Source organism: Plasmodium knowlesi (genome assembly GCF_000006355.2).
Source record: "Plasmodium knowlesi strain H genome assembly, chromosome: 1".
Taxonomy (NCBI): domain Eukaryota; phylum Apicomplexa; class Aconoidasida; order Haemosporida; family Plasmodiidae; genus Plasmodium; species Plasmodium knowlesi.
The window spans coordinates 672,460-699,688 of record NC_011902.2 but is presented as its reverse complement, the minus strand read 5'-3'; the positions used below and the strand labels follow the sequence as shown (position 1 = coordinate 699,688).

At 43.9% G+C, this 27,229-nt stretch overlaps 4 protein-coding genes across 4 annotated transcripts; all 4 read left to right on the top strand.

The window, feature by feature from the left end:
* Positions 1-256: 256 nt before the first annotated feature.
* On the top strand, positions 257-3,534 carry PKNH_0115000 (uncharacterized protein; the record flags this gene model as incomplete). The annotated part of the gene is made up of 3 exons (XM_002257604.1): positions 257-1,310; positions 1,805-2,246; positions 2,655-3,534. 3 exons carry the CDS (start codon positions 257-259, stop codon positions 3,532-3,534), a joined length of 2,376 nt encoding a protein of 791 aa, XP_002257640.1.
* A 1,092-nt stretch (positions 3,535-4,626) lies between these two features.
* Positions 4,627-6,594, top strand: PKNH_0114900 (zinc finger protein, putative; the record flags this gene model as incomplete). The annotated part of the gene is made up of 1 exon (XM_002257603.2): positions 4,627-6,594. One exon carries the CDS (start codon positions 4,627-4,629, stop codon positions 6,592-6,594), a length of 1,968 nt encoding a protein of 655 aa, XP_002257639.2.
* Positions 6,595-7,545: 951 nt separating this feature from the next.
* PKNH_0114800 (methionine aminopeptidase 1c, putative) lies at positions 7,546-9,567 on the top strand (the record flags this gene model as incomplete). The annotated part of the gene is made up of 1 exon (XM_002257602.1): positions 7,546-9,567. One exon carries the CDS (start codon positions 7,546-7,548, stop codon positions 9,565-9,567), a length of 2,022 nt encoding a protein of 673 aa, XP_002257638.1.
* Positions 9,568-11,400: 1,833 nt separating this feature from the next.
* PKNH_0114700 (conserved Plasmodium protein, unknown function) lies at positions 11,401-27,129 on the top strand (the record flags this gene model as incomplete). Its single annotated transcript, XM_002257601.1, has 2 exons — positions 11,401-26,115; positions 26,305-27,129. The coding sequence occupies 2 exons, from the start codon at positions 11,401-11,403 to the stop codon at positions 27,127-27,129; spliced, it is 15,540 nt and encodes a 5,179-aa protein (XP_002257637.1).
* Positions 27,130-27,229: the final 100 nt, after the last annotated feature.

Below are 27,229 nucleotides of genomic sequence, written 5' to 3'. Positions count from 1 at the left end.
GAGTGATTAATCAGTTTGTTGTGAAGGGGATTGGGGGGGGTGGTACATAACGATGAGGCGGAGAGGGTTTTCGTAGAGGAAAAAGAGTCCTCGAAGGTTTTTTTTTTTTTTTTTTTTCTCTCCAAACGAACGGAAACTTGCACTAGCAACTCCAACCCATGGTGCATCGCTCCATCGACAGACAAACATGCCCTTGTTACACATATGAAGGTGCGCGCACCTTCGAGCAGAACCCATCCCTGCAACCATTTGGCGAATGGGACGAGGACCCCTCGGGAGAGAAACTCAACCTACAAGAATGAGTGATTCATCCGATGGGGAAGACTCCTCCGGGGGGAAAACCCACAAAGATGATGAATGCAGGAAGGAAAAGAGGAGGAGAAAAAGGGAGAAGAGGAGCACAAGCAGAGGAAGGCACGCCAGGAGGAAAGTATACTCCTCATCTTCTGCTTCATCTGATGATTCATCCGTCACCCGATCGGTGAGGTCCCGCACCGAGTCTGCCCATTCCAGCGAATCCCCCGATTCCGTGTCGTCTTCTCCGCCAAGAGAACGACGGAGGGGGAAGAGGCGGAGGAGGCACAGCTGCAGGGACAGTAGCAGAAGTAGCCAAAGCAGAGACAATAGCGACAGTAGCAGAAGTGGCAGAAGTGGCAGAAGTAGGCGTAGTAGTAGATGGGAAGAGCGGGGGCGGGAGAAGGCCAAGCGAAGGAAGGCGCGCCGCAAAGAGAAAAGTGGAAAGTCGAGCCGACGCAGGAAGAGCAAACATGAGAAAACAGTTTTATCCTCCCCACCAAGTAAGAACACCCTCACTGTTAAGGAACTGAAGAAGGAGAGGGAAAATCTCATGCAGAAACATTTCAACTACACAGATGAGTGCAACCCCTTCGGAGACAATTCTCTGTCCACCCCATTTGTGTGGAAGCTCAAAAATAAATATGACCAGATAAAGTACAACCACAAGGTGAAGGTAACCACAACGAGTTTGTTACAAAACTCCCTCTCAAAAATAAGTGAAATAGAAGAAGTTAAAAAAAGGAGACAAGAGAGAGACAACGAGAGAGCCATGTTGGAAGACTATCGCTTACAGTTAGAGAAACAAAGAAACCAGGTTAACATACAAGATTATTTAAAGAAGGAACAACTCTTCTTCATTGATCAACAGATAAAATCTTCCGATAGTAGAATTGAACGCAACTTTCTACAACTCCCAGACATATTTAGACTGGCAGCGATGGTTGTTAATAGAGAGCAGGTGAAGAAGGTACGTCCAGCTCTCTACCGAATTCCTTTTCATGTCCTTCTGGAAGGTAAGTTTTATGAGAGATGAGTTGACGGCAACAACCCCTTCTTGTGTAGAGGTTGCCATGCGTGGCACGGAGGCAGGTAGTGCGCTATGCAGAGGTTCGGAGGGAAAAGAACCCACATTAAAATATAATACAATCATGATAATCCAACCATGTGATGATAAATCCAACCATGTGATGATAAGTCCAACCACGTGGTGATAAGTCGTGCCGCACCATCCATGATGATATTATATAAAAAAAAAAAGTACATTTGCTAGAGCAGAAGGAATAAAAACCCATGTTGATCCTTTTATGTCTGAGAGGTCGAGTCACGACAGTACATCACGCGGTGTTAAAAGGGCAGTTGGATGGAACTACCCCCCTCCCCTGGGGGATTTCCCCATGTGGTTACTCATTTATGGATACTTATTCCAACGTAAACCACACGTAAGTGTACATGTATACATGCACCTACATATATAAACACATATATTTTGTATGTGTACATCCTGTAGGTCAAACCGAGGGAGAGCTTGAAAATTGCGCCAAACAAATAAAGCTACTACTTCAACACGATGAACTGAATAATGGTGGCAAATTTAGACGTTACTGGAACTCCCTGCTCTTCTTCTGTGGGTACTTTCTTGATCAGATGCGCGAGAAGGAAGAACCCACCAAAGACGAAAAAGCATTTGATCAGAACAACCTGCAATCAAAAACAGATAAGCAAATACACACCTTCCTCGAAAATAAAAATTACGATGAGTTAGTAACATATGAAGAGAAGATAAAAGAAAAAGTTGTATCCCAAAGTGAGGACCACGCAGATGAAGTTTATTGGAACAGAGTTCTTGTGAAAATCCCCTACTTTAAGGCGAAGAATGTGCTACTCCATTTTCATGCCAAATTACGGAAGAGGATTAGCATGAGTGGTGTCCACTCTGAAGATAGTGATAGGTACGTTTGGCAATATTTATGTTTATCTCTTCGCATGGTGTGTACCTTTTTTTTTTTTTTTTTTTGCTCTTCCTCCACGATGACCATAGATCCATTTCCAATTCGAATGCGATGGCAATTCATTCACGTACTGCTTCGCATGCATCAGCGAGTAGTAAACTAAAGAATTGCTAGAACAAACTGACTCGACCACCTCGGCACCACAACTGAATTTTTCCAGTAGTTTTGGAAGAGGTGGCCGCGTTACAAATGAAACATAGGAGAGGGTCACAGGTCTAAGGGGGGACCATCTCTCCCGCGTAAACCATCGTGCATTCCTTTTTTTTTTTTTTTTTTTTACTCGCTTCTCCCAAACGTGCACACTAACATGGTTATCAATCTTCGCGCCCTTCTTCCTCCCACTTACAGCCACAGTGAAAATCACAGTCAAAGCCAAGCTGAGAAGGTACCTCATCTTGAACACCCCATCGAAGAGGATCAAGGCAGAGGAAAGGGAACAACCATCGTTCCCTACGAATGTCACAGCCCGAAGCTAATCCATCCAGAGAGCATCACCCAAATGGGCATCCCGCCCGAAATGCATATCTACACACCGGAAGAGGAGCTAGAAGAGAGACTCAAAATAAACGATGGCATTTGGCATACAATAAGGAAGGGTGGCCAAGGAAAATCAGACGAAAATGGAGGGAAGAGTGGAGACAACATAACACAGAGTGACTTCAACATTTCTGCGGAGAAGGCTCTCCTCATGAAGATATTCACGAAAGACCAAGAAGTATATAACCGCTTTGTGCAAAGAGAGAAGAAGAAAGGCCGATCTGGCGAAATCACAATGAAGGATGTATCTCACCATCACCATGGCACAGCTAAGTCATCCTTGTCCAACTCTTTAAGGAGCAGTTTGCCAATGCCCCCAGATACCCTCCTTGCAACCAGAAAGCCTCTGTACTTCAATCGAATAAAAACATCCTTCGATTGGAACAAGTACAATAAAACGCATTACGATTATGAGAACCCTCCCCCCAAGTATATATGTGGATATAAGTTTAACATTTTTTATATGAATTTGCTGAATAAGAAAGAGAAGCCTTCGTGGAAGTTGCACCCGATGGATGACGAGAGTAAAGTTCTCATCGTCTTCCATGGAGGAGCTCCATACCTGGATATAGCGTTCCAGATCGTTAACGCGGAATGGTCTTACGACAAGCACAGGGGATTCCGCAATGTCTTCGACAAAGGAATACTCCAACTGTATTTCAATTTTAAAAAAAAGAGGTACCGCCGCTGAATGAGTCTATTGTGTGGAGTCACCCGGGGAGGTCCTTCGAAGTATAATATATTCCGGACATATATTATTTTTTCTTTTCTTCTTTTTTTTTTTTTTTTTTTTTTTTTTTTTTTTTTGTCCTCCTCATATCGTTTGTAATTTTCAAGCGCTTTCACCATTTTTACAATTTTTTTTTTTGTATTTTTTTTTTTTGTCCACCCTCGAATTGTTAATCTTTCAGGTGGGGAAGGCGCCACTTTATGCGCGTCGCGGGTGGCCCTACAACTCATGTGATTATTATTACATAACTGCGTATAGCTGCAACACGCAATTGGCTAATCGCCCACGTGATGTCTTTAAAAAAAAAAAAAAAAAAAAAAAAAAAAAAAAAAAAAAAAAAAAAAAGGATAGAAGTTTATATTTAAATCTATGGAGAAGAAACAAGTACATGATGCATTATATTGCAGGATATCTCCTCCGTCGGGACAGAAAACTTTGTGGGATGTAGCCGCAACGGATATAAATAACTCTCTTTTTATATTCTTTGCCAACCATATTATATGAAGAAACCGTTTTCCAAAATGGGCCACGATGTTTTTTCCTCCGCTGGGCTACATGCCAAATGGGGGGATTTTTTTTTTTTTTTTTGCCATTGTTGAATAGGGAAAAAAAAAAAAAAAAAAAAAAAAAAAAAAAAAAATTACTTCATCCATGGTGCGCATTACAACCTGGCATATTTAAAAATAACCTCACAGCGGTGACAATAAGAAGGAAGCATTACAACTTTCAAAAAAGAGAGTATATAACAACCCTTGCGATGACACATGCCCATCCACCCCCAACTGACCCCATGTGGCAACATCCGAGGAGCAACAAAAAACGACTTTTCATGTCGTTTTAAGACTGGAGAGAGGAACTAAACACGTTCGGAAGGGCCGCAAGAAACAATAAAAGTATCGGCTCTCACAAAAACGGGGCAACCATTCAGATTTTTTTTTTTTTTTTTTTTTTTTTTTTTTTTTTTTTTGAAAATTCGCGCAAGTAGAGAAAGGAATATCGAAGAACAGTTCTTCGCCAACTCTTTACCTTCCTCATGTTCAGAGGGAGAAAAGGATGAATCCTCCGGAAGAATATGTCATCCGGACGAGTAGGAACTTTTCCATTACGATGAAAGAACACAACGGTGGTAGTGATGACTGGGCTGTCAAGCAGAGTAAGGCGCAAGTGTACAGTTTAGGTCTATCCCCCACTGATGGACGAAGGATTGATGAAGCGGCCATCCCATTTGATGGGGCCCATACGGAGGGAAGGAGCATGAATTCACATCTCCCCTACTGTGAAGTGAATGACAATTCAAGTAACCACATGAAGAACAGGAGAGGGAATGATTTCCCTTCGAATGCCCATCCCTCTGCCCGATTTCGCTGCTCACGTTACCGATCATCCAGAGGTGGACGCTCAAATGGAAACAAATTTTTTGCAAATAAAACTCTCTACTTTGCAACGCCGCCAGCTAGGGAGACCCCTCACCAGGGGGATGAAGCCGCGGTGCAACGTGATGCATCTGGTTTGGTTAACCATTCCCATCGGGGAAATCTCCGAAAGGGTCAAAAGAGAAAGTGGAGCCAGGCACCTTCGGGGGGGGTCCCCATGGAAGAGGAAAGCTCCACGAGCGACAATGAGTGCCTCAAGGAGGAACATCATCAGGAGGAGGAGGAGGAGGAGGAAGAAGAAGAACAAGACGGCGACGAGGGGGTCAATGAGGACGATGAAGAAGAGGAACCCTTGAACCAATTAACACACACCAAACACGCAAGGAGGAAATCGTACAACGAAATAACCTCCGATATATTGAAGGATGCAGCGGAGTATTTTAAAAATTGCAGAGGGGCAAGGAGAGGAACCAATTCGGGAGAAGATCACGGTGATGACGAGGATGATGAGGATGATGAGGATGATGAGGATGATGAGGACGAAGCAACGAATGACCCGCAGGCACCCCCGGGAGAAAGCCTCTCCACTGGAAACCTGTGCTGTGTCTGCCAGATTAACGAACACAAATACAAGTGCCCCTTCTGTGAGGCGCTCTCCTGTTCACTAACCTGTGCAAAGGAACACAAAAAAATTAAAAAGTGCAAAAATAAGTTAAAAAAAAACTTAAAGATAAAAAAAGTTGCAAAAAAAAATCTAGATGAGAATATGCTACACAGAGACTACATATTCCTTCATAGGGTGGAGTCAATTCTTCACGGAAATTATCGATATCTCAGGATAAAAGAAAATGAGACAACGAACATATGGCTGTACAGTTATAATAAACTAATTAGTATCTTGAAAAAAAAAAAAATTTTTTTACTCAAGGCACCTCTCTATACGAAACTCCATCAAGGAAACAAGACCACCATCCGACATGGTAACGTTTTTTGGATGGTAAAAGTTACCCTCGTGAATGACTACCTCTTTGTAACTCATGAGGACGTCAGCGAAGAGACTCCCCTTTTGCAACTTCTGAACGTATCCCTAGCAAAAGTGGACAAGAGGAGAAAAAACCTCCAAGTTAACTACCTTGACAATCTGAATGCCATATGTGTATCTCTTGATAGTGTTCAGATGAACAAGGGAAAAAGAAAGGCGGATTCCCATTTTTGTGTTCTGCATACGCTTAGCGAAATCCTTCGTGATCAAACGTTTTATGAATACCCGCACCTCAGTTTTCAAATTATCCTCCAGGACGGTTCCCCCGTTGAAAATCCCGCTTACGAAGTGACTAGGCAACGCCTAGAAGGCACTAACGATGTAGCTGAGGAGGGGCAAACCAACGAGCAGAGGAACAGTGCAGTTGATGAGGAGGGACACACAAATGAAGAACTTAAGGAAGTGGAAGAGCAGAGGAACAGTGCAGTTGATGAGGAGGGACACACAAATGAAGAACTTAAGGAAGTGGAAGAGCAGAGGAACCATGCGATTGATGAGGAAGATTCCCCCAGCCAAGCAGATGCTCCCACCTCCCCCATCTGTGATGAACAGACGAAGGAGGAAACACACGTCGACGAACAAACCAACCCTCCTCCGCAGGGTTGAAGTTACCTCTCCCCACCCCACCCCACCCCCCACACACACGCATGTTTGTATCTCCACCGAGTTATTTCAATTTTTTTGTAAACCATGAACCATCCGTTTTATATGTTCAAAATTTTGTTCCTACGTTGATGAGGCTCTACTTTGTCGCTTCTCACTCGTTCGGGGTGCCCACGTGCAGATTCCAGTCCACGTCGCCAGGAACGCGCCTTCCGCGCTGTTAATTATCTTTATGTAATCGCTTAAAAAAAAAAAAAAGGGGTACACATAATAAGCGTGTACCCCCGCATCTGTGTTGTTTGTTTATTTTTCCCTCCTACACTTTCACACAACTGACTTAACCGCAAAATGTACAACTGACCATTTCAATTATTATCAGTCGGAAAAAAAAAAAAAAAAAAAAAAAAAAGGGGACCTCTTTTAACGACGCTATGATGTGCACCCTTCTAGGGGAAATTCTCTGCGATGGTAAGGCGAAGAGACGTACCTCACCTCCATAAAAGGATGCACACGAATAAGCTCTCCCGCGAGGGAAGCCCCCCCCCAAAAAAAAAAAAAAAAAAAAAAAAAAAAAAAAAAAAAAAAAAAAAAAAAAGAGGTGGAAAAATAGAGTCGAAATAGCAAAGAGGACTGGACTACCCCTATGCATATACTTTTGAGGCTCTACGGATGAAGTGACCCCCGCTTGGGGGGGGAAGAGTACGAACCGCCCGATCTGTTCACTCATTGGGTGTAACCAAACTAATGGAATGGAAGCGGAAGGAAGAGAGAAAAAAAAAAAAAAAAAAAAAAAAAAAAGGGGGAGCACGGAGGATGTACCAACGGGGGTTCTTCGCAAGCTGTGTATTGTTGCCCCTTTGTTTTGGGATGCAGAATGGCTAGCCAAAATAGGAGCCTTTTCTCTCCTCCGCCCGTTCGTCCTTCCATAAATGAGTGACTGCGGGGCGCGAAACTATGAAGGAGTATACGCTCGTCCTGCTGACCTGGGCGCTCCTCTGGTTGTTCAGGGGGGGTGAAAGCATCGGAAGGGTCAAACGTGTCAGACCTGTCAACCCTTCTGGCCATGTCAACCGTAGTGGTTGCACTGGTTGCGGTGGCCCAGGACGCACGAGAGCGTGGCGGGGGTTCATTCGCCTTGGTAAGAATTCCAAAGGGTGCTACGCGAAGCAGAGGTTCCCTTACCGCCGACAGCCCGAAAGGAATCACCTGACCTGCGCCACTGCAGGGGAAGGGTTTTCGAACACCATCCACCACGATGTGAAGAAGAATACACAGAACTACGAAGAAGATGGCCCACCGGCATCCTTCCACAGATATATTGAAAATATTAAGACAAGAAAAAACGTCCACCCAAGTATACGCATAACCGACTTTGATAAAAAATTCATCAGATGTAAGGAGAGTTACAATAGGAGGTATTCCCATCTGAAGGACAGCGAGTTATTTGGAAATTTCCGCTTCGTGGGTAGACAAAAAAAGGGGATCATGTCTCCTAAGTATTATTTGCCTAAGTATGTAGAGAGGCCCAATTACCACAGGACAGGTACGCCTGTACCTGTTCCATACGAGGGTGAGCGAAAAATGAATAGCAATACCAAAGGAACAGAATCCCTCCACCCTTATAGCAACATAAAAAGTGAGGATGACATAGAAACAATTAGTAGCAATTGTCTGTTCGCTCGCGAACTCATGGATGACGTATCACATATTATCTGCGAAGGAATAACAACAAACGATATAGACATTTACATTCTCAACAAGTGTATAAACAATGGTTACTATCCCTCTCCTTTGAATTATCATCTCTTCCCGAAAAGCTCGTGTATATCTATTAACGAAATACTTTGCCATGGAATCCCTGACAATAACGTCTTGTACGAGAACGACATCGTGAAGGTAGACATCAGCGTGTTCAAAGATGGATTTCATGCGGACATGTGTGAAAGCTTCCTCGTTCCGAAATTATCAAGAAATGAAAAAAAAAAAAAAAAAAAATTCTACGATTTTATATACTTAAATGATAAGCTCCGGACGAAATATACAAAATTTATTATGAAGTACAACTTTGATTTAACTACTAATAAAGTTGTGAAAACTGGAAAACAATGCTCCATCAGAAGGATCAAGTACGACCCACCCAATTCGAAGGATAGACCCAATGACCAGTACAACTCCTTCGACGATAATACGAATTGTGTGATGCGCAGTGCCCACTTTGATGGGAACGAAATCACGCATGAGGAGGATTATTACAACGATGGTAATGGAGCGACACATATGTCCAGAGACAACATGCAGAGGGACGACCTGGACGAACTGGAACTCTTCCACCGACAGTACGATGAGCAGGTCATCTATAACAAGAACCAAAACAGCCAAACTTATGATGACATACAGCGGTACATATATAACAAAACCAGAGGATCTCCAAAAGACAAGAACAACCGGAATCACCAGAACAGGTTCGCCTTCTTCGACAAAGGAAAGCTTGAAGCGGACGAGTTCAAAATGTACATGCGTAAAAAAAATATCGACCTCATAAAAACGGCACATGAGTGCACCATGGAAGCTATCCGTGTTTGTAAGGCAGGCGTTCCTTTCAGTGCGATAGGAGATGCAATAGCCAACCACCTAGACAGGATAAATAAGCGCCTCCATGTACATTATGCAGTCGTCCCACATCTGTGTGGACATAACATTGGAAAAAATTTTCACGAAGAACCTTTTATTATTCATACAAGAAATAACGACGACAGACAGATGTGTGAAAATCTTGTCTTCACCATTGAACCCATTATATCTGAGCGTCCCTGTGATTTTATCATGTGGCCAGACAATTGGACTATGTCCAATGCCAGGTATGTTTTTTCCGCTCAGTTCGAGCATACTATCGTTGTGCGCAAAGATGGAGCAGAGATCCTCACGGGGAAAACGGATCGCTCTCCAAAATTTGTTTGGGAATGCGAAGAGACGTAGTGTATAAACGGGGAGAAAAGAAGATAGGGGAGGTAAAAAGCGCCCACACAAGATTGATGTGCATCCTGCGTTTCATCGCAAACACCTTCCATTTCCTTTTTCTTTTTTTCTTTTTTTTTTTTCTTTTTTTTTTTTCTTTTTTTTTTCTTTTTTTTTTTTTTGTAAAGTTTTTACTTCGCCCCACGTGGGTAACACCCCCAACAAATTAGCATTTTTCACCCCCTGAGCTACGCCCACGTAAAGCACAGCGTGGGGACAAGGTGCTACATAATCATATTTGCCAATTGCGGTTGTTCCGATACAAAAAAGGATAAATAAGGGTATCCATCTACCTGTGTGGACCGAACGTTCAAACTTCGCAAAAAACTATGTTTTATAGTTCCGATCTGTTACACACTTCTCTCGCCATGTACGGTGGAATTAGTTCGGTTTAGTTCGGCTCTCCGTGTGAACACAAAATGATGCTCCGTCCAAAAAGGGAAGGAAAAAAAAGAAAAAAAAAAAAAAAAAAGAAAAATGTGAGAAGTATGAGTACATAATTGCAATGCATATACACACGGTCAAATGTCCCTATGTATGCATGCAGTTTGTTCGCCTGGTTAGAAGGGCCTTCCCATCATAACCATTTGTCCCGTATTAATGTGATCTGAACACACGGCAAATAAAGGTAACTGACCAAAGGTGGAGAATATCATTGGAAGAGAATGGTTACCCGTTGGAAAACATCATAGGATTTGGAAGACTAATATATTTCTCTTCTTTTTTAAATTGTTTGGGAAAAGGAGACCCAAACACACAGACGTGTTTCGCCACTGTCACGGGAACTATAGGGCTGAGGGGATGGGTGTACATGATAGGGGGGGGAAAATATATATATATATATTTATATATATATATATATATATATATATATATAAGAATTATAAGGACTATAAAATGTAGTATAAAAGAAGGGCGTATAAAAGGGAATATATTAAAAAAGAGCACAAAAAAAAAAAAAAAAAAAAAAAAAAAAAAAAGGAAGAACCGTGCATAGCGCAAGAGCACAAAAATGACGCACCAGCGGGACGATTAAAAATGTCACGCCGAAAGAGCCAACACAAAAAGTGCCGATTCGTATGCATATTCTTCCAACGCAATTGGATTAGTTTAACTTAGCCTAACCCTTACCTTATCATACCTTGCAAATGCGACTCCTTTTAAGTTCGCTCCCCTCAAGTTGATAAATTTTTTTTTCATCAACCTGGAGGAATTACCCATTTGTATGCCTTAATATATATATAAATATATATATATATAAAAAAAAAAAAAAAAAAAAAAAAGGAGAAAATGAACACCAGATGGGAGATAAGCTTATAACACGCTACCTTTCGAGGAGTTCCTTTTCAACTCTATCTCGGGCCCACTGGGTATGCCGAATTTTCAGACCACTCTTAATCGCGCACCTATGTGCATATATGTGTATCGACGGAAGGTGCACTCCTGGTCGAACGTAAGTAGATAGCTTAAACACGCGTGAACGCATCTAGCAAGCAGTGTGCATGTGCATGTGCATGTGCATGTACATTTAATTGTGGAGGAGGTAACCCAACATAAAGTGGGACTCGCTCCACGAAGGGGGAGAAGTGACAAGTACACATACACACGTGGTGGGCTTGACGTGGTGGGCTTGACGTGCCGGTTTTCGGCCTGGTGTGTTCACCCTGGCGCGCCCGCTCCTCGACCGCAAGGCAATATAGACATGAATTGGCCAAGTCTGGAAGGGGAATCCATCGCGGATAAGTGGAAGACGCACTGAGAAGGAAGCAACATCCACCTGGGCGTACTACAAAAATGAAAAACCACCTGAATTATGAAAAAGATAAAGAAAGCAGAGAGCCATGTTATGACGAATACAACAACGAGAATTTGCTACATCTGGAGAAAGAGCCTAACCCAAATAATGGAATGCACATGTTGAAACGGGTTCGTGGTAAACGCTGGAAAGATGAACGCACGTACAGCTCGTATGATACATTCCCCTACGGGGGAATCTTCTACCATGACCTAATTGTAAAGGATGTGATAAAGTATTGTTTCAAGCGGGGAGGCGACTACTTGGATGGGCACTCACATAGCTATCCATTGACTCAGACTGCGACGCAATCGCTAGACCCGGCGGCAACCCCCGGACCACCCGGATACGTTTATCTCGGCGCAGGCATACTGAAGGCGCCGCAAAGGAAGAAGCATAGGGAAAAGAACAGGATGGTTTTTATATTTTGCCTTAACGAGGCGGTACTCAAAAGGGGCGGCGAAAGAACCCGGAGCAGTGAGGGTGCCGCCCAACGTGAGAGGTGCGCACACGGCATAGGCAGTCCCGCAGACGATAGCAGAGATAGCCAAATGGCAGAAGTAGCGACAAACGTAGCGAAAAACGTAGCGAAAAACGTAGCGACAAACGTAGCGAAAGAAGTAGCGGCAAAAGGGGGAACGCATCGGCGGAGAAGGAGGCAGAAGGAGGACAACCGACTTCGAGATATAGATGACATTCTGAATGGAAGAAGCACCCATCAGAACCCGTTTATAAAAACCAAGACATCCCTCCTATGGGAAAATGTTAAGGACAGGGAGGGGGGGATGTGCACAGATGTCAACAGGGACAAAAGAAACCTTAGCTTTGAGTCCTTCTATCGGGATTCTGCATTTACGCCTTCCCCGAGGGGGAGTAAGACGATTGGAGGGGGAACCAATCTTCGCATTGTCTGTGACGACGACATTATAGGCGATCCTAGTGACAGTCGTAGCGACGTGAACTCTTACCGATCTTCCGATCACTCCACCGAGGGGTATTCCCCCGGATATACGGAAAATTCCACTGATGAAAGCTCCTCCGACAGTTCGGAAAGTACTACTAGTTCGGAAGACGACACGGAGGAAGGCTCCACCAGAAGTAGTGATAACGGTGGACACGTTCGCCACGCACGCCTCACCTACCATCGACGAAGGAGAAATGTTTACAGCGACCGAAGCAGCGTCTTCATGTTAAGTGTGTTGCACCATCAGGAACAAGTGTATTCAGTTAAGTGGAAGGAGACACAAAACGACCCCTTCTGTATCGCCACCTCCATATGCCTTGATGGATATCTGTACATCTGGAGGGAAAACACCAACAGCCAGAACAAACTAACCTTTGAATCCGTGTGTAGAGTTTATATCCCCTCGTTTGATAGAATGTTTAGATGCGTCAAGTGGTGTTGGGTAGACAAAGATACAGCTAGCCAAGATTACTATTGTTTTTGGAGCAACAACAAAAATGCAAACATAGGAACGAATGAATACTTTATTGTGTATGCCTCTCGAAACGAATTATCTACAAATAAAGTAGGCAGAAGTGGTGTCCCCCCCGGGTATGAGAAACGGGAAAAATCCATTTCCTCCGTATTTTCCATCTATGCCATTTTCAACATACACAGACACGACGCCTATGTGAAAAATATCCTTAACTACGAAAGCATTCCCATAAACATCAACTACCAATACGTGCTCCAGGCAAAGATGAAATATGGGTTGCTTAACACATCTCTCATTTCAGTTTACACAGATGATACCTTCCTCCCGGAGAATGAGTATCACGTGAAGTATGGGCAGTGGAAGATAAAAAAAATATGCCCCCTCAAGGATGCGCTCTTTCTGCAGAGGAGTAGCGCCCATAGTGGTGTGACACGCGAATTCATTCGGTGGGACCACGTAGACGGGACCGACTGTTCACTCTCCTCCAGTGGGAGTGGTTCCAACGTAGGTCACAGCACAGATCACAGCCAAGACGATAGAATCTATTACGACCATTGTGATCGAGACTATTATCATGGTGATAACCCCGATGCGAAACACAATGGAAGGAAAACACCAATTTGGAGAAGACCCCCCAGATGCAGGGACAAGAAAAAAAAAAACGACTTCCTAATTTTTAGGAAGCTTTTCAGTACGGTCAACAATTTGATGCCTCCATTTGCTCTCACCATCTCCACCTACAACGGAGATGTATACAGAATTATAATCAAACCAAGTGATATATGGATTAAAAAAAAAAAAAGTATCAGTGTAAGGTACATGCTACAGTACAGAACATGCGAACCATCTCCCAAATTGGAAAAAAAAAAAAAAAATATATCGAATAAAAGACAAGACGATGAACCAATCCTTCAAGAAAATTGCACAATACATCTTAACGTCAACCACAATGTCGTCCTAGTGCAGGATGAGAGAAACGGGAAATTGTATCTATACAACTTTCACATGGGAGTTAGAAACAGAAGTAATTTGTTCGATGAGGCTCCCATCAAAAAGGAGGGACCCGACATGGTCTGGGAATCCTCTTCTCTATGGAATGAAGCGGATATATCCTCTAGGTATTGTTTGCAGCAAGGGAATCATCCAGGTGGAAGCAGGCAAACCCAAGATGGTCGGTACTCATTAGAAAGGATTCATAACGATGATAGCATGACCCCACTGGATGATGCCACACATCGGAGCGGAACCAACAGATGCGTTAATAAACTAAGGAAGGAAGAGAAAACGAGGAATGTTTTCTCATCGGATGTTTCCAAAATGGAGGGTATCTCAGAAGTAGAACATAGTAAACAGAAGACACGGAAGAATTACGATTTGCGTAAAGATGCTTGGATAGAATCAGCCATGAAAAAAAAGAGAAGAACATTCACCCCTATATGTTGTCTAAACAGTATGTACATTGACCGGTACTACATGTTGAAGTACAAGGGAAGTGATACCCTCAGGAGGAAGGCTCATTTTATTTATTCATACTCGTATCAGATGTGTAGAATTTATGAAGAAATGAAGAAGAACCCACACTTGTGCATGTCAACTAGCCAATTTTTAGAAAAAAAAAATACCATTCCTTTGGTTTACAAAAGCGCAGTTATGGATTCAGTTGATTCATTTTTCATACTCATGTGTGTGGATAAAAATAGGGAGTTTATCTTCGCCCTCAAATCGCAGACACGGGACGTTGTGCATAGTTCGAAGATGTTGTGTATTTTTGATGATAGCTCTCCACTATTTGGCCTGCAAGGCAATCCCTCCACTCCGAACGAACAGAATAACAATATCTACCTGAACAAAGCGCAGGAGGATATTTACAAAGAAGAAGGGGTATCTTGCATGGTAACTGGACACGAGATAATTGACTTACGCTTACATACTAAAAACGGCCAGAACTATCTATTCCTAATTATTAAGTATAGCTACATCAGCTCCGAGAAAGGAATCAAACACGCTCACCTAGTTACCCTCTCTACAGTAAACATTCAAAAGGAGAGTTTTATTTATATAAACTTAGACCTGAATCAGATGTTTACCTTTTTTCATTCGATAGAGGAGAAATTATTATTCTCCTACATTCACGTCTCTTACCAAGGAAAGTTTATTGTCGCCACGAATCACTCTCTATGTGGAAGGAAGACCAATTCTATTCAACTGGAGAAAACAACTTACACTGTGAACTCGCAAAATGGGGATTCGATCCATATGAGTAACTGCGCACTGGTAGAGAGGAAGCCACAGGGAAGTGAAGATGACATTGCTTTCTTCCCCCCCGAAGAAGATCTCCTCACCGTTAGGAAGGGATTCATGCACATTGGAAACTCCCCCTGGGAGGAGAGACAATACGTGTTCCTACTGGATGATGAGGACACCAAGGAAGAAGGGCAGAACAGGCATAACAGTTTATTACCCCCAAAGGAAGAACCCCTAACCTATGAGGAGTGCCTGACCAGGATGGAAGACAAATCATTACGCTCCAACCAAGTGGTGAACCTTTACCTCCTCTGCACAGAAGACCGATCCATCACGCATTCTGTTCAGATTAGGAATGTGCCCGATCTCGTCGACATAGTCATCCACGAAAGTTATCTCGTCCTACTCACAAAGACGAAAATACAAGTAATGAATCTCATGACAATGTGTAATGACCTAATCCGCATGGAAGAGATTAAAATGGAAGATGTACCTCTTTACTTGGAGAAGACAAATATCGTAAACTTCGTTTCGATACCCTTACCGAAAATCTTCGCAGATAAAAAAACAAAATTGTGTATGACTTGTTCAGGTGAAAAAAATACACATTTTATTGTAGCCAGTTTTTTGATCAATTTAAAGCAATCCAAACTAAAGAAACATCGTAGAAGAAAAAAAAAATGGAGTGGCAAGGCAACCCATCAATTGTTGGCACATAGAAAATATTATATCTCCGTGGTTCTGTTCTGTGACACATCGAATGGCAATGAGTGGAAGGTTTTAAATTATGAGAGAAACCCCTTCCTCCGGTCCAAGCAGATGTTCTTGTTTGAAAATAACTTGTTCCTACTAGGTGGGGCGCAGAAGAGGAACTTCGTTTTGGAACCGAACCGGAGGAAACTGCCCAACACCCGAGCCTCCAGTTCCTCCACCCGGAGGAAATGCCCCGACGAACACAAAATATCCCGACGCAAAATCAACCTGTGCAAAGAACTGAAGAAATACAAAAGACGAGGAGAACGACATATCCAAGGAGAAAAAGGCAATGCAGGGGCTCAGCCCACCAGGAAGAGACATCAAGTGTTTTATCATCCGATCGGATTGTTACACTACATAAAGATGGGTCTCTTTTCTCATGTCTTTATAGCATTGAAATTGCTCCTGAATCTTCTGCTCAACAAATTCTATACTTATGTAGACGGAAACAAAGTTAGAAGTAACATCTCCGGGGAGGGGGGTTCTATCAAGAAGAATTGCGCTTTGCATGTCCTACTGGAAAACGATAATATGAGGAAGTTAGTACAGGAAAACTTTGGAGATATATGCACTGTACAGAAATGTCAGTTCCTTTTTAACTTAAATTTTTTGATCACTGAAATGGATATGTTTAGACAGAATGCGCAAGGCATGGGTGATGGTATCTGTGGAGGAGACGCACAAGGGAAGGAACAAGGGAAGGAGAATCTCCCTCTACAAGGGTGGAATCATAATGGGGATGTGGGGGGACAGAAGGATAAATCCATGTACCTCTTCGAAGTCGAGTCTGTGTCGTTGGACGATTTTAATCTAAACTCTGATGAGGAGGAATCTGCCTCGTCGAAGAAGGGTAAGGAGGAAAAGGATGTCCCCACCCCGTCGCCACGTTCCGATGGAAGCCAGAGCACTGGTCGAAGTGGTAGTATCCATGGGAGCGAGTGCAGCGATGGAAGTGAAGACCAAGTGGAGCAGATGCAGAGGAACTTCAAGTCACATCTCAAGAACTCCAGCGTGAAAAACTATCAATTGACGATCGAAGAAGTGAAGATTCTGCAGATCCTGCTCCTCCATGTGAACGTTCCCTACTTGAGAGCCTTCGATCAGCTCCTCCTCTTTTGTATGCTGAACGCATTCTGCGTCAATGTGGGGGCTCCCCCTGGGGATGGTAAACCCAGCTACAGTGACAGTGACCGGAACAGTGAGAGTGAGAGTGTGCGAAGCAGTGGAAGTAATCTCTTAATGAGTAGTCACCCATCGGAAGACTCCTCTGCACAAGCGGAAGGAAACACCTCCAAACAATCGTGCAGATGCTACTGTGAACACTTCGGTCTGCATTTCCAGAAGGAACTCATGAAGACTGAGAACATGTACCTGTACGACCATGTGTGTAGGAGTGAAGAGCAGGGAGGGCAATCCAACGGAAGCATCATGACCCAAGTGATACTCTTTTTTTATCGCCTCTACATCAATTGCTTCCTCTTCCTAAACGTAACCTTGGAAATTCACCACCAGTATGCCTACCTCCTTTATTTTGTGCGTGCAAATGTTGCCGTCGAGCTGAGCAGTTATCTGGAGAATCTGATAACTCACTACAACTACTCCTTTCGCTTTCCCATTAGCAACTGTGACTTGAGCAGCGTCGACCTGTTCGACATGAGTGGCACTGAAAGAGATGGTCAATTGCGTGGGAGACGCAGTTCCCACATCGATAAAGGTTTACATACCAACCCATGGGAAGATGATAGAGTATCATCCCATGGTCGTCTCGTACAATGGATACGAAAACAGAATGCGCCACCACAAGTAGAGCTGAATGATGTATTAGTTGAAAAAATGAACAAGTTCAAATTGATGGAAGAGGAAGTGGAGAAGTTCTCTTTTTTCTTCCCATTGAGATGTATGAAGTTGTATTATGTACTGCACGATAGAGACAACATATTTTTCCTGCACGAGATCCTAACAAATAGAACTATAAAAAAATTGAACAGTCTCAATGTGGAAGATAAGGAGAAACAGAATGAAGTGAATTCATGTCTCGACTTCCTTGCATTGTTATACTTAGCAAAAAACGAGAAACAGAAACTCATGATGTTGTATAAGGTGAAGAAGCAACAGAAGATTTTAGAATTCCTTTCTAATGATTTCTCCGTGGAAAGATGGAAGAATGCACTGATGAATAATGCGTACAAATTAATGCAGATAAAAAGGTACTACCTTGCCATAGCTTTTTTCATCCTTCGTGGGGATATTAAGGATGTGATCGATGTAGCTCATCAATATTTAGAGGATCCGCAATTAAGTGTCTTCCTTATTAGAGTCGTTTATTTTTCCTACGTTCAGAAGGGGCAATATTTGGGAGGGGAAAATAGCCTCTCCGTGCCCACAGCGTGTTTCCCTTTAGGGGGAAGTGGTAGCCTGCTGGAGGACTCCAGCGGAGTCGGTGATATGAGCGAAATGGGGGGTGCATCTGGTAGAGAAGTCGAAGAGGAACTGAACAAGAACACGAAGGAAATTAACAACAAGAAGGAAATTAACAACACGAAGGAAATTAACAACAACACGAAGGAAATTAACAACAACACGAAGGAAATTAACAACTACCCGAAGGAAATTAACAACTACCCGAAGGAACTAAACAGCAGCATCAATGAACCGCGGGATTTCGTGCAGGAACATCTGAACTACATTTTTGCAAAGAAGCTCAAGTCGTACCCCGATGATGGGGATCAAGGTAGGTACCACCTTGAGGAGAGGAACTACCAGGATATGATGAAGAACATCCTTCTAGGGAATTACCGAGAGGTGTACTCCAAAAGTAAACAACCGAAGAGGTACCATTTTCTCCTTCTCCTGTTGAAAAATGTAATTGTGCGTAAAATAAGAAGACAGGCGACAGCACAGGGGGATGCACTGAGGATGCCTATTCTGTGTGGACAAGGACAAGGTGAATGCCAAATAAACGAAGATGAACAATGCGACTGCACATTTAGGATGAGTAAAACTCAGTGCTACTTCAGCTCCCTCTACTTTGCCTCAAAACAAATGAGCAACCTATCCTTCATTTTCCTGTTCATATTTTTTCACAACACCGAGAAAGACGAAGAATTGATGCTCCTGCACGACAGACTCAAATTTTTCCTCTGTCTCTCCTCCGAAAATTACTTAGAAACCTTTCTGGGTGCAAATAAATACTTGTTTAATATTATTTTTTCTTCCTCCTGTGAGAGTAGGGTAGGAAACGGCGATCGAGTGGACAAAGACAACTCCGTCGACTTCACAGAATCCTTGAAGCTCTTCGCGAATCTGGTGCATTCGCTCTTTCAGTGCCTCAACGGGGGAGGTAGCACCGAAGACCAAAGCGCACGCGGTGCCCTACACCGCCACCTGCACGGTAATTTTCACAGTGACCTCCATGGTACTGTACACTCTGAAGCAAATTGTAACACACTTGACGACATGTATAGCGACCAACACTGTGGCGTGGTTGAACCCGCACCGGCCATCCTGTACCTGTTGAAGAAACTGAGGGAGATCAGAACGAAGAACGGTTGCTCGAGGAAGCGCAATCTGAACCACTTCCTAATCAGCCTACTGCGAAAGATAAATAGCATGCACGGTGGGCATAACATGCATCGTGGGCAGAGTAATCAGCTACATGTCCACACAGACAATATCCACCATTACATGCGTTACGAAGTTGCAAAGAACAAAATGAGATATTCAAATTCCAGTGCAATACCCAATCAATACGTTTCCTTAAACAAGTACAACAACCTCCTGACCTACTTATTTTTTCATTTCTTTACCCTAAGCATTGTACAAGAAGCACAGAGCGAAGATGTTATTAGATTCGTCCTGAATAGCATCCTCCCAATTCTCTTTATTTATGTAAATGACATCGTTAGTGTTTTGTTTAATTTTGTAAAAAATAGAAACTACGAATCATCTACTGTACATGACCCGGTGTCGGTTCTGCAAAATTCGGTGGCGTCTATGGACGACCCTGTGTCCACCCTCCGTGAACCGTTGTCCGCCCTGCACGCTCCGTATCTGCAGCTTGTCATTTTGCGCGTGGGCCTTCGCAACTGTTTCTCTGGAAGAGGAAAGGAAGAAACACATGTGTCCATAAGTCTTGAGAAAAAATCAAAGGCAGATTCGAGCCACCTGTGTGAACCAAGCACTGAGGAAGGAGGGAGAATGACAAAGCAACAGCTATGCAAGGAAGAAGGAAACACCCATAATGTCCACATCAAGGTTGATCGAAAGTTTTTTTCCTACCACATTCACCTGCTAGATCTTTTCCTATGCTACCTAACCGTTCTGATAACATGCCTGCTCATGCTAGACACCCACTACGACTTCTTTAACCATGGAGAGATCTGCATAGATAGACAGAACACACAAAGGAATGGAAGAACTCGTCAAAGTAGAACCCGTAAAGGAAAACATCTGAAAAAACTATTCCTCATCTTGCATCTTCTACTGAAGAAAATGAAAAAACTTAACTGGGCAATTGAAAATGTGTACAAGGGGAAAAGCCCCATCAGCACTGCTGACCTTCTGGTTAAGTTTGTTAAGTATGCTTACCTGAGTGGGAATGAGAGAAAGCTCTCTCCATGGTTGCACATTATCTGTGGTGATAATTCCCTCCATACAAGGAAGAACAAGGGAAAAAAAAAATATATCCATAGCAAACATGACCTAGGAACGCCCTCCAGCGAAGGCATAGATGTGATTGTAACTCCAGTGGGATCAAACCCACCTATCAGGAGCAACCTTCAAAATGATAACAACATGGAGCCACAGATGAGTATACGGTCATGTGAATACGTGCACAAGGGGGAACTTTCACCGACAGCGGCGGAGGCGATGAACGTAGCGGACGCGACAGACGGGACAGACGGGACAGACGGGACAGAGGACCGACTCTTCGAGAAATATTGTATCGTGAGCATCTTCCTATCCACCTTCGAACTGCTCATTGGAAATTTCCACATCTTCGCGTACAAGGCGAACGTCTTCACGCCCCAGCTGCACCTGCGAGGGAGATCCAGTCATTCAGGAAAAGGAACCAACCCACATGGCGTTCTTTCTACACACACACACAACATGAAGTATAGCCATGCAAATACGAAGAGCCATATCAACCCATTCTACTACAACACATGTATTCTTCTCCACTTGGTAGATAATCTGTGCCATTTGGTAAACAAGTTTCTCCTTTCAAGCATGAAGGACCTACTGTACAAGTCGGCATACAACATTAAGAACACGCTACTCACCTTTCTCTCCTTCCCATTTTTCTTCAACAAAGTTAAGACGGGAAAAAGGAATCATGTTCTCTGTGAGCACTTCATAGATTCGCATATCTCCCTCTTCTACAACAAATCCCTTTACGCCATATGGAAGATGAATAGCTGCACCTATAGATCCTTTCTCCTTTTCTTTAACAAGACATTCTACGATTACAATGATTCCCTCAACGATGTGGTGAGTGCCCACCGGGGAGGACAACAGGAGCAACAGGTCGAACAAGCCAAACAAGCCGAACAAGCCGAAAAGGTCGAAAGGGTCGAAAGGGTCGAAAGGGTCGAAAGGATCGAACAAATCGAACAAGCCGAAAGGGTCGAACAAGTCGAACAAGTCGGATGCTTCACACAGAATGAAACATACAACCAGGCCCACCTCAGTGAATACGCAAAATTCCATCGCCTTTACAAAGAGGGATGTAGACTAACTGAACAGTACCATCTGGTCATTCCCACCTCAAACGTCGAAAAGGTAAACATGGCCTGCAACCAAACTAACTTGCTTTTTAAGAGACCCAGAAGCTACGACCGTTTCTTTTCCTTTACCTCCAGAATGAGCTTCTTGAAAAATTTCAAATTGGGTGCTAGGGGAAGTGGAACAAATAATCGGAATGTCAAACGAATGGACAAAGAAAGAAAAAAAAAAAACCTTGTGGTGAAAAGTGAAAACAGGAAAAGCACTCAGGAGGAGATGGGAGAGTATCGGCGCGTTAACTATGATAGCATTGTTAAAATGAAAAGAAACCTTTTGAGATACGGGACGGCTAAGACGGAGGGAAGGAGCAGTCAGGACGATAGCCAAGTGGATGAAGATGAGGAAGGCTGGAATTACGCAATAGGTGGTACGTCAGAATGGATGGGATGCTCTATGGAGCAGAACCTTGTGGGAGCTACACCTCGATCGGTGCGTAGCAAGAGCAACCACAGCAGTGTTAATGGCGCACTTGGCGCTGGCGATCAGGTGCGTTCGAACACCTCGCGCAGAGACCACGGCAAAGCGACCCATCCAAAGGAGAACAAGGGGCACCACCGTGGATCCAATCCAAGGAGCAACCACAAGGAAGGGAAAAAAGAGCACAACAAACTTCCACATGTCATCCCCCTGTCTTACCTATTCAAGAACATGAGTAACAGGCATGTCATTGAGCAGGGGAAAATGAACAGCCACAATAGCACCATCCTTTATATACATCGAAAAAATAAAATAAAAAAAATATGTATTCTGGACCATTTGAAGAAACTCAATAAAAAGTGCAGATTCATTAATTACATTTCGCATTACGATTTGAAAGGAAAGAACCGGAGAACTTGCAGGGATAGAAGTGGAACCGGAGAGAAAAAGCGGAAGAGTGCCATCAGCTTAGGGGAGGAAAGCCTCACACAAGTTGTGCCGAGTACAGGGAGAAAGAACCTTCTCACAACAGAATACACTGGTGGTGCGAAGGACGATAAGGATGGAAAATCTCATTTGAGAGGTGACCGTGGTAGCCGCAGCGTCGAAGTGGGCATACTTTCCACCTCAAATGGGGAGGAGCGCCCCTGGCATAGCTACTCCATCCAAGGAAAAGGAGCACCGATCGGGAGAGAAAGAAACACGCCAAGTGATCAAATCTGCAAGGAGGCCAATCAGGGAGAAAACGCGCGTGAAAGGCGCGAAGGAAGAGAGAAGGAAAGAACCCCCAGCGGTAGTAGCAGGTCTAACCTGGGGGATGGCAACAGGGGAAGTGGTGATGGAAGACATGGTGACAGACGATGTGGTGACGGGCGACATGGTTCCATACAACGTAATCACCGCCGAAATGAGAAAATCTTCCTCGACATTAACATGAATAAGCTGTTGTATATATACAAGTGCATGCACATTCAGTGCATGCACAACCTGACCCCCATGTGCAGCTACCTGAGCAACTTGGTCCCAAACGACTGCAATGTCACCAGCCTCTTCACCAATTCCTACAACAACCATTTCGTGAACAACCTATTTTTTCACAATCTGTTCTATGTGTACGACAACACAATGACTCTTCTGCTTAACTCGAACAACGCGGGGTCGATATTCTACGGGGGAGAGAGCCAATCGGGAGGAATAATAGAGAGCAGTAAGAAGGGTATATTAAAGGAAGGTTATACGTCTCACTTCTCATCATGTCAGGAGATTAGTGCATCCCCACGTGGTAGTCACCGAAGTGGAAACTCCTCTTCCCTTTTCCATGGGTGGCAAGAATGCAATGGAACGAAGAAGAAGCTCCCGACAGATGCTCACACAGATGGTCACACAAATGGTCACACAGATGGCCACACAGATTGTCACGCAACGAGTGATTACGCAAACGTAGCAGCCGAAGCATCCACGAGGGGTAAGGCCAAACGAGAAGACCAACTGCAAACAAATGTAGCTATCTCGACGACAGCACAGAAGTACATCGAGACGGTCATGCTTCTCCTCTACAATAACGTAACGCTAAACGACGCGGACAAAATTATTACCACAAGGAAAGGGAAAGAGGAAAAAAAAAAAAAAAATGAATTCGAATACCTCCAAGAGTACCTAGAGAGAAATGCTAACACATGCATCAGGAGAAAATATGGATTCATTAATCAGTTGTCAAATAAAAAGGAGAATTGTTTAATTCTGAAAACAGGAGCCATCATTTCTCACCCCTTTCTCCCTGTCTATGCACTCATAAATATTAACCATGAAAAAACTACAACATCAGAACAACAAGAACATTTGGATAAAGGTCGATTCCAGATAAGGTTATGTAGCTTCTCTGTGAATTATGAAAACATTTGCTATAGGTATGGAATCATTTCTAGTGTGTCTTGGAGTTCAAATGGAAATCTCTTGATGATATCCGATGAGTGTGGGTATCTATATATATATAACATATTTTTAGGTGGCTTTGTAAACCGTAAGGAGGTTGTCAACGGTGTGGGTAATGATCCGAATGGGTTGAACACTTCTGTGGGGAGAGCGTATGGGCATAGAAGGGAGAACATGTCTGACAGGGGGGCCACAGCGGCAGGCGCTAGGGAAGGCGAACACGATGACGGTCATGGCCATTATCACAACGATAGCCACTACGATGGTCACTACGATAGTCACTACGATGGCCACTACGATGGTCAATACGATAGCCAATACGATAGCTATTATGACGACTATTATGATGACCATTACGATGAATCCGATGAGGGGTACTCCGATTACCATCCTTACGACCATCAGTACGGCGATGGCCCCAGGGGAAGTCGCGCGGACGCCCACTCAGACGAGGGCAACAAAGGTGAGCGCGCAGGGGAGGAAATCCCCAACGGGGATAAGTCAAACGGGGGTAAGCCGAGCGGGGGTAAGTCAAACGGGGATAAGCCGAACGGGGGTAAGTCAAACGGCCAAGGCGCAGAGGATGGACGGGAAGAAAGGAGCGGAAAAAGCACCCCCAATGGTAAGAACAAAAAAAACGAGGAGCACAACGAAAGCGTCAACTTTGGAAGCAAGATAAAGGAGGGAAACAAAAAAATAAAAAACTTCTTTAAGGATAATTTTCTGAAGAACCATAAGAAAAAGAACTCGGGCGATGGAGGAGGGGAAAGAAAAGTGCGGAGACGACGGACAGCACCGTGGAGGATGAGTAGACGGTGGAGGAAGGAGAGTTATATCATAAGGGAAGCCATGTGCGTGGTAAAACTACATCAAGATGTAATAGACGTGAGGTCTATGGACGACTCCACCTTTTACTTAGTTAGCATCGGCAAGGGAGTGAGCCCCAACTCGGTGAGCAACCACACGGTCTTCATCAACGCAGACTTTGCGAGGATCGATGAGCATTTGAGGCGCACCCAAGAAGTTAGCGAGACGAAGGATCAGCCTCACAATGACCAGTTGCTAACCGAAGAAGGGAACACCCAGGATCGCCCCAATGAAACGCACAAGAGTGTATCCATTTCAAAGTTCGCTCTTCCCGAGTTTTTCCAGAGTGATGTTCCTAATGCGGATAAGAAAGAACCTTTCTCACCACAGGAACGAGAAGAGAAAAAAAAAAAAAAAAATCGTCAGGATGAAGCAAACATGATCCAGAAAAATAAAATGAATAATATAGATGCGTTCTTCAACCTACACGTATTCAAAAAGAAAAAGACCTACTTCAAATCCTCCTTCTTCCACTTCGATGCTCATAATTCTATGTTTTTTAAGAGTAACAAAAAGTTGCGGAATATTGAGGACCTCGCAGACACTGTGTGTCTCTGTGTTTGGGATTTGTGCTCTATTTTGACTAACGAGGAAAAGAAGTTCTTAAAGGGGAAGATACCCGTTGGAGCTTCTGACATGGGTCCCAATTCTCACAATGAAAACGGAGTAACAGCGGCCACTATCAGCGGAAGTAACAACAACAGTAGCAACCTCATCAACCAGAGCAACTTTAACAACCATGCCTATGGGAGAAACGAACTAACCAATCGAGGAGATGCAAAAAAGATGGACAACCGAAGCGTTCTTCATCCAACCCTCGTGTGCATTATCGGAAATTTACCTGAGAATAAGGTTCAGCCTAACAAAAGGAAAAATAGCGAAAGTGGTAACTCCATTACGACCTTCTGTACTTGGTTATCATCGCGGAACCACCTCTACAGGGGTGTCCAGGATCCCTTAGAGAGAGAAAAATTCAGATCGAGAAAGGAGAAGTGGACAGAAAATCCCTCAAAGGGAAATAATCAACTCCATGCTATGGTCGAAACACCAAAAAAAAAAGGTCTCTTTTGGCATCTCTTCAATCATAAGGTATGCACAAATAACTTCTCTCAAGATGCTTACGTTTTTTATGGAGACCAATTTGGTTACATCCACGTAGTGCACCTCCAGATCTACAAGAAGGTGCACTTCTTCCGGGCCTTCGACGTTCCCATCCTGAAGGTGTTCGTATGCAAAAATCTGGTTACCAAGTTGCTTGTTCTGGCCGACGCGAGGGTAAGGATGTGATACAGCGTTGTGGCGGCGTCACGGTACTTCACTATTGAAGGGAAGTGCACCCGTGACCAATCCTGAACTGCGCACAACACCGCCATAGCATTCACCTAACAACAACACACAATGTTGTACATACCATGCTACACACACCATGTTGTACATACCACTTCCCTCCCCCCCCCCTTGCAGCTGCGCATCTACCTAGTCGAGTCGGCCCTCGAAATAACGCTCATCAAAGAAATACAAATAAAGCATGACATGCCCCCGAGCAAGTGCATCTGTGAGGATAAAATAAAAGAACTAAAGGAAAAGAAAAAGAAGGAAGATAATGAGAACGACGGGGTTTCCATATTTAACTTGTCCTATTTCCTCTCCTCCAATTATCCCAAAAAGCAGAGCAACACCCGAGGGGAAGACAACCACAACCACCACAACAACAACGTTAGCACGGGTCATGTGGATATCAGTACCATTAGAAGCAGCGCCAATGCGGCGGAGAACCTTGCCGGGAGTGCCAGCCTCAGCGGGGTCGGAAGCGTCAGCATCGCTGCAAATGCCAGTAACAGCTTCTCTGGAAAGAAAAACCACCACCTCCTCCACGGAAACTACTCCAACACCCCGAAGGACTCTACCCAGAACCCATCTCTCGCAGATGCAAAAAGTGGCTCATTAGCACCCCTCCCCAGTGAAGAAAAGGGAAAGGAAAAACCTACCTCCACTTTGAAGGAGAATAACAGTACACCCCCTAAGGTGAGGAGAAGTAGCACGTCCTCGAGCTCTATGAACCCATTCAAAACGGTAAGTGACACTGAGGACGAGGCAGATGCAAACAGTGATAAGGAAGCTTACCAGAGCGTCATTATCGGTGGAATCAATTTTGGCTACCTCGGATTCAATTTCGCTAAATTTATGAATAATAAAAAAAAGACCACCATCGTGGACGCCTACTTGTTGTCCAACTCCCACCTGGTGACTGTGTCAAGCAACGGCACGCTCACCCTCATTAAAGTGTGATCCTCCAGAAAGTGTTGTGAGGGTTTCGGAGCCAGTACGTACACACATATATACGTACATATATATACATATATCGATGCAGCCCTATCGCCCAGGGGCA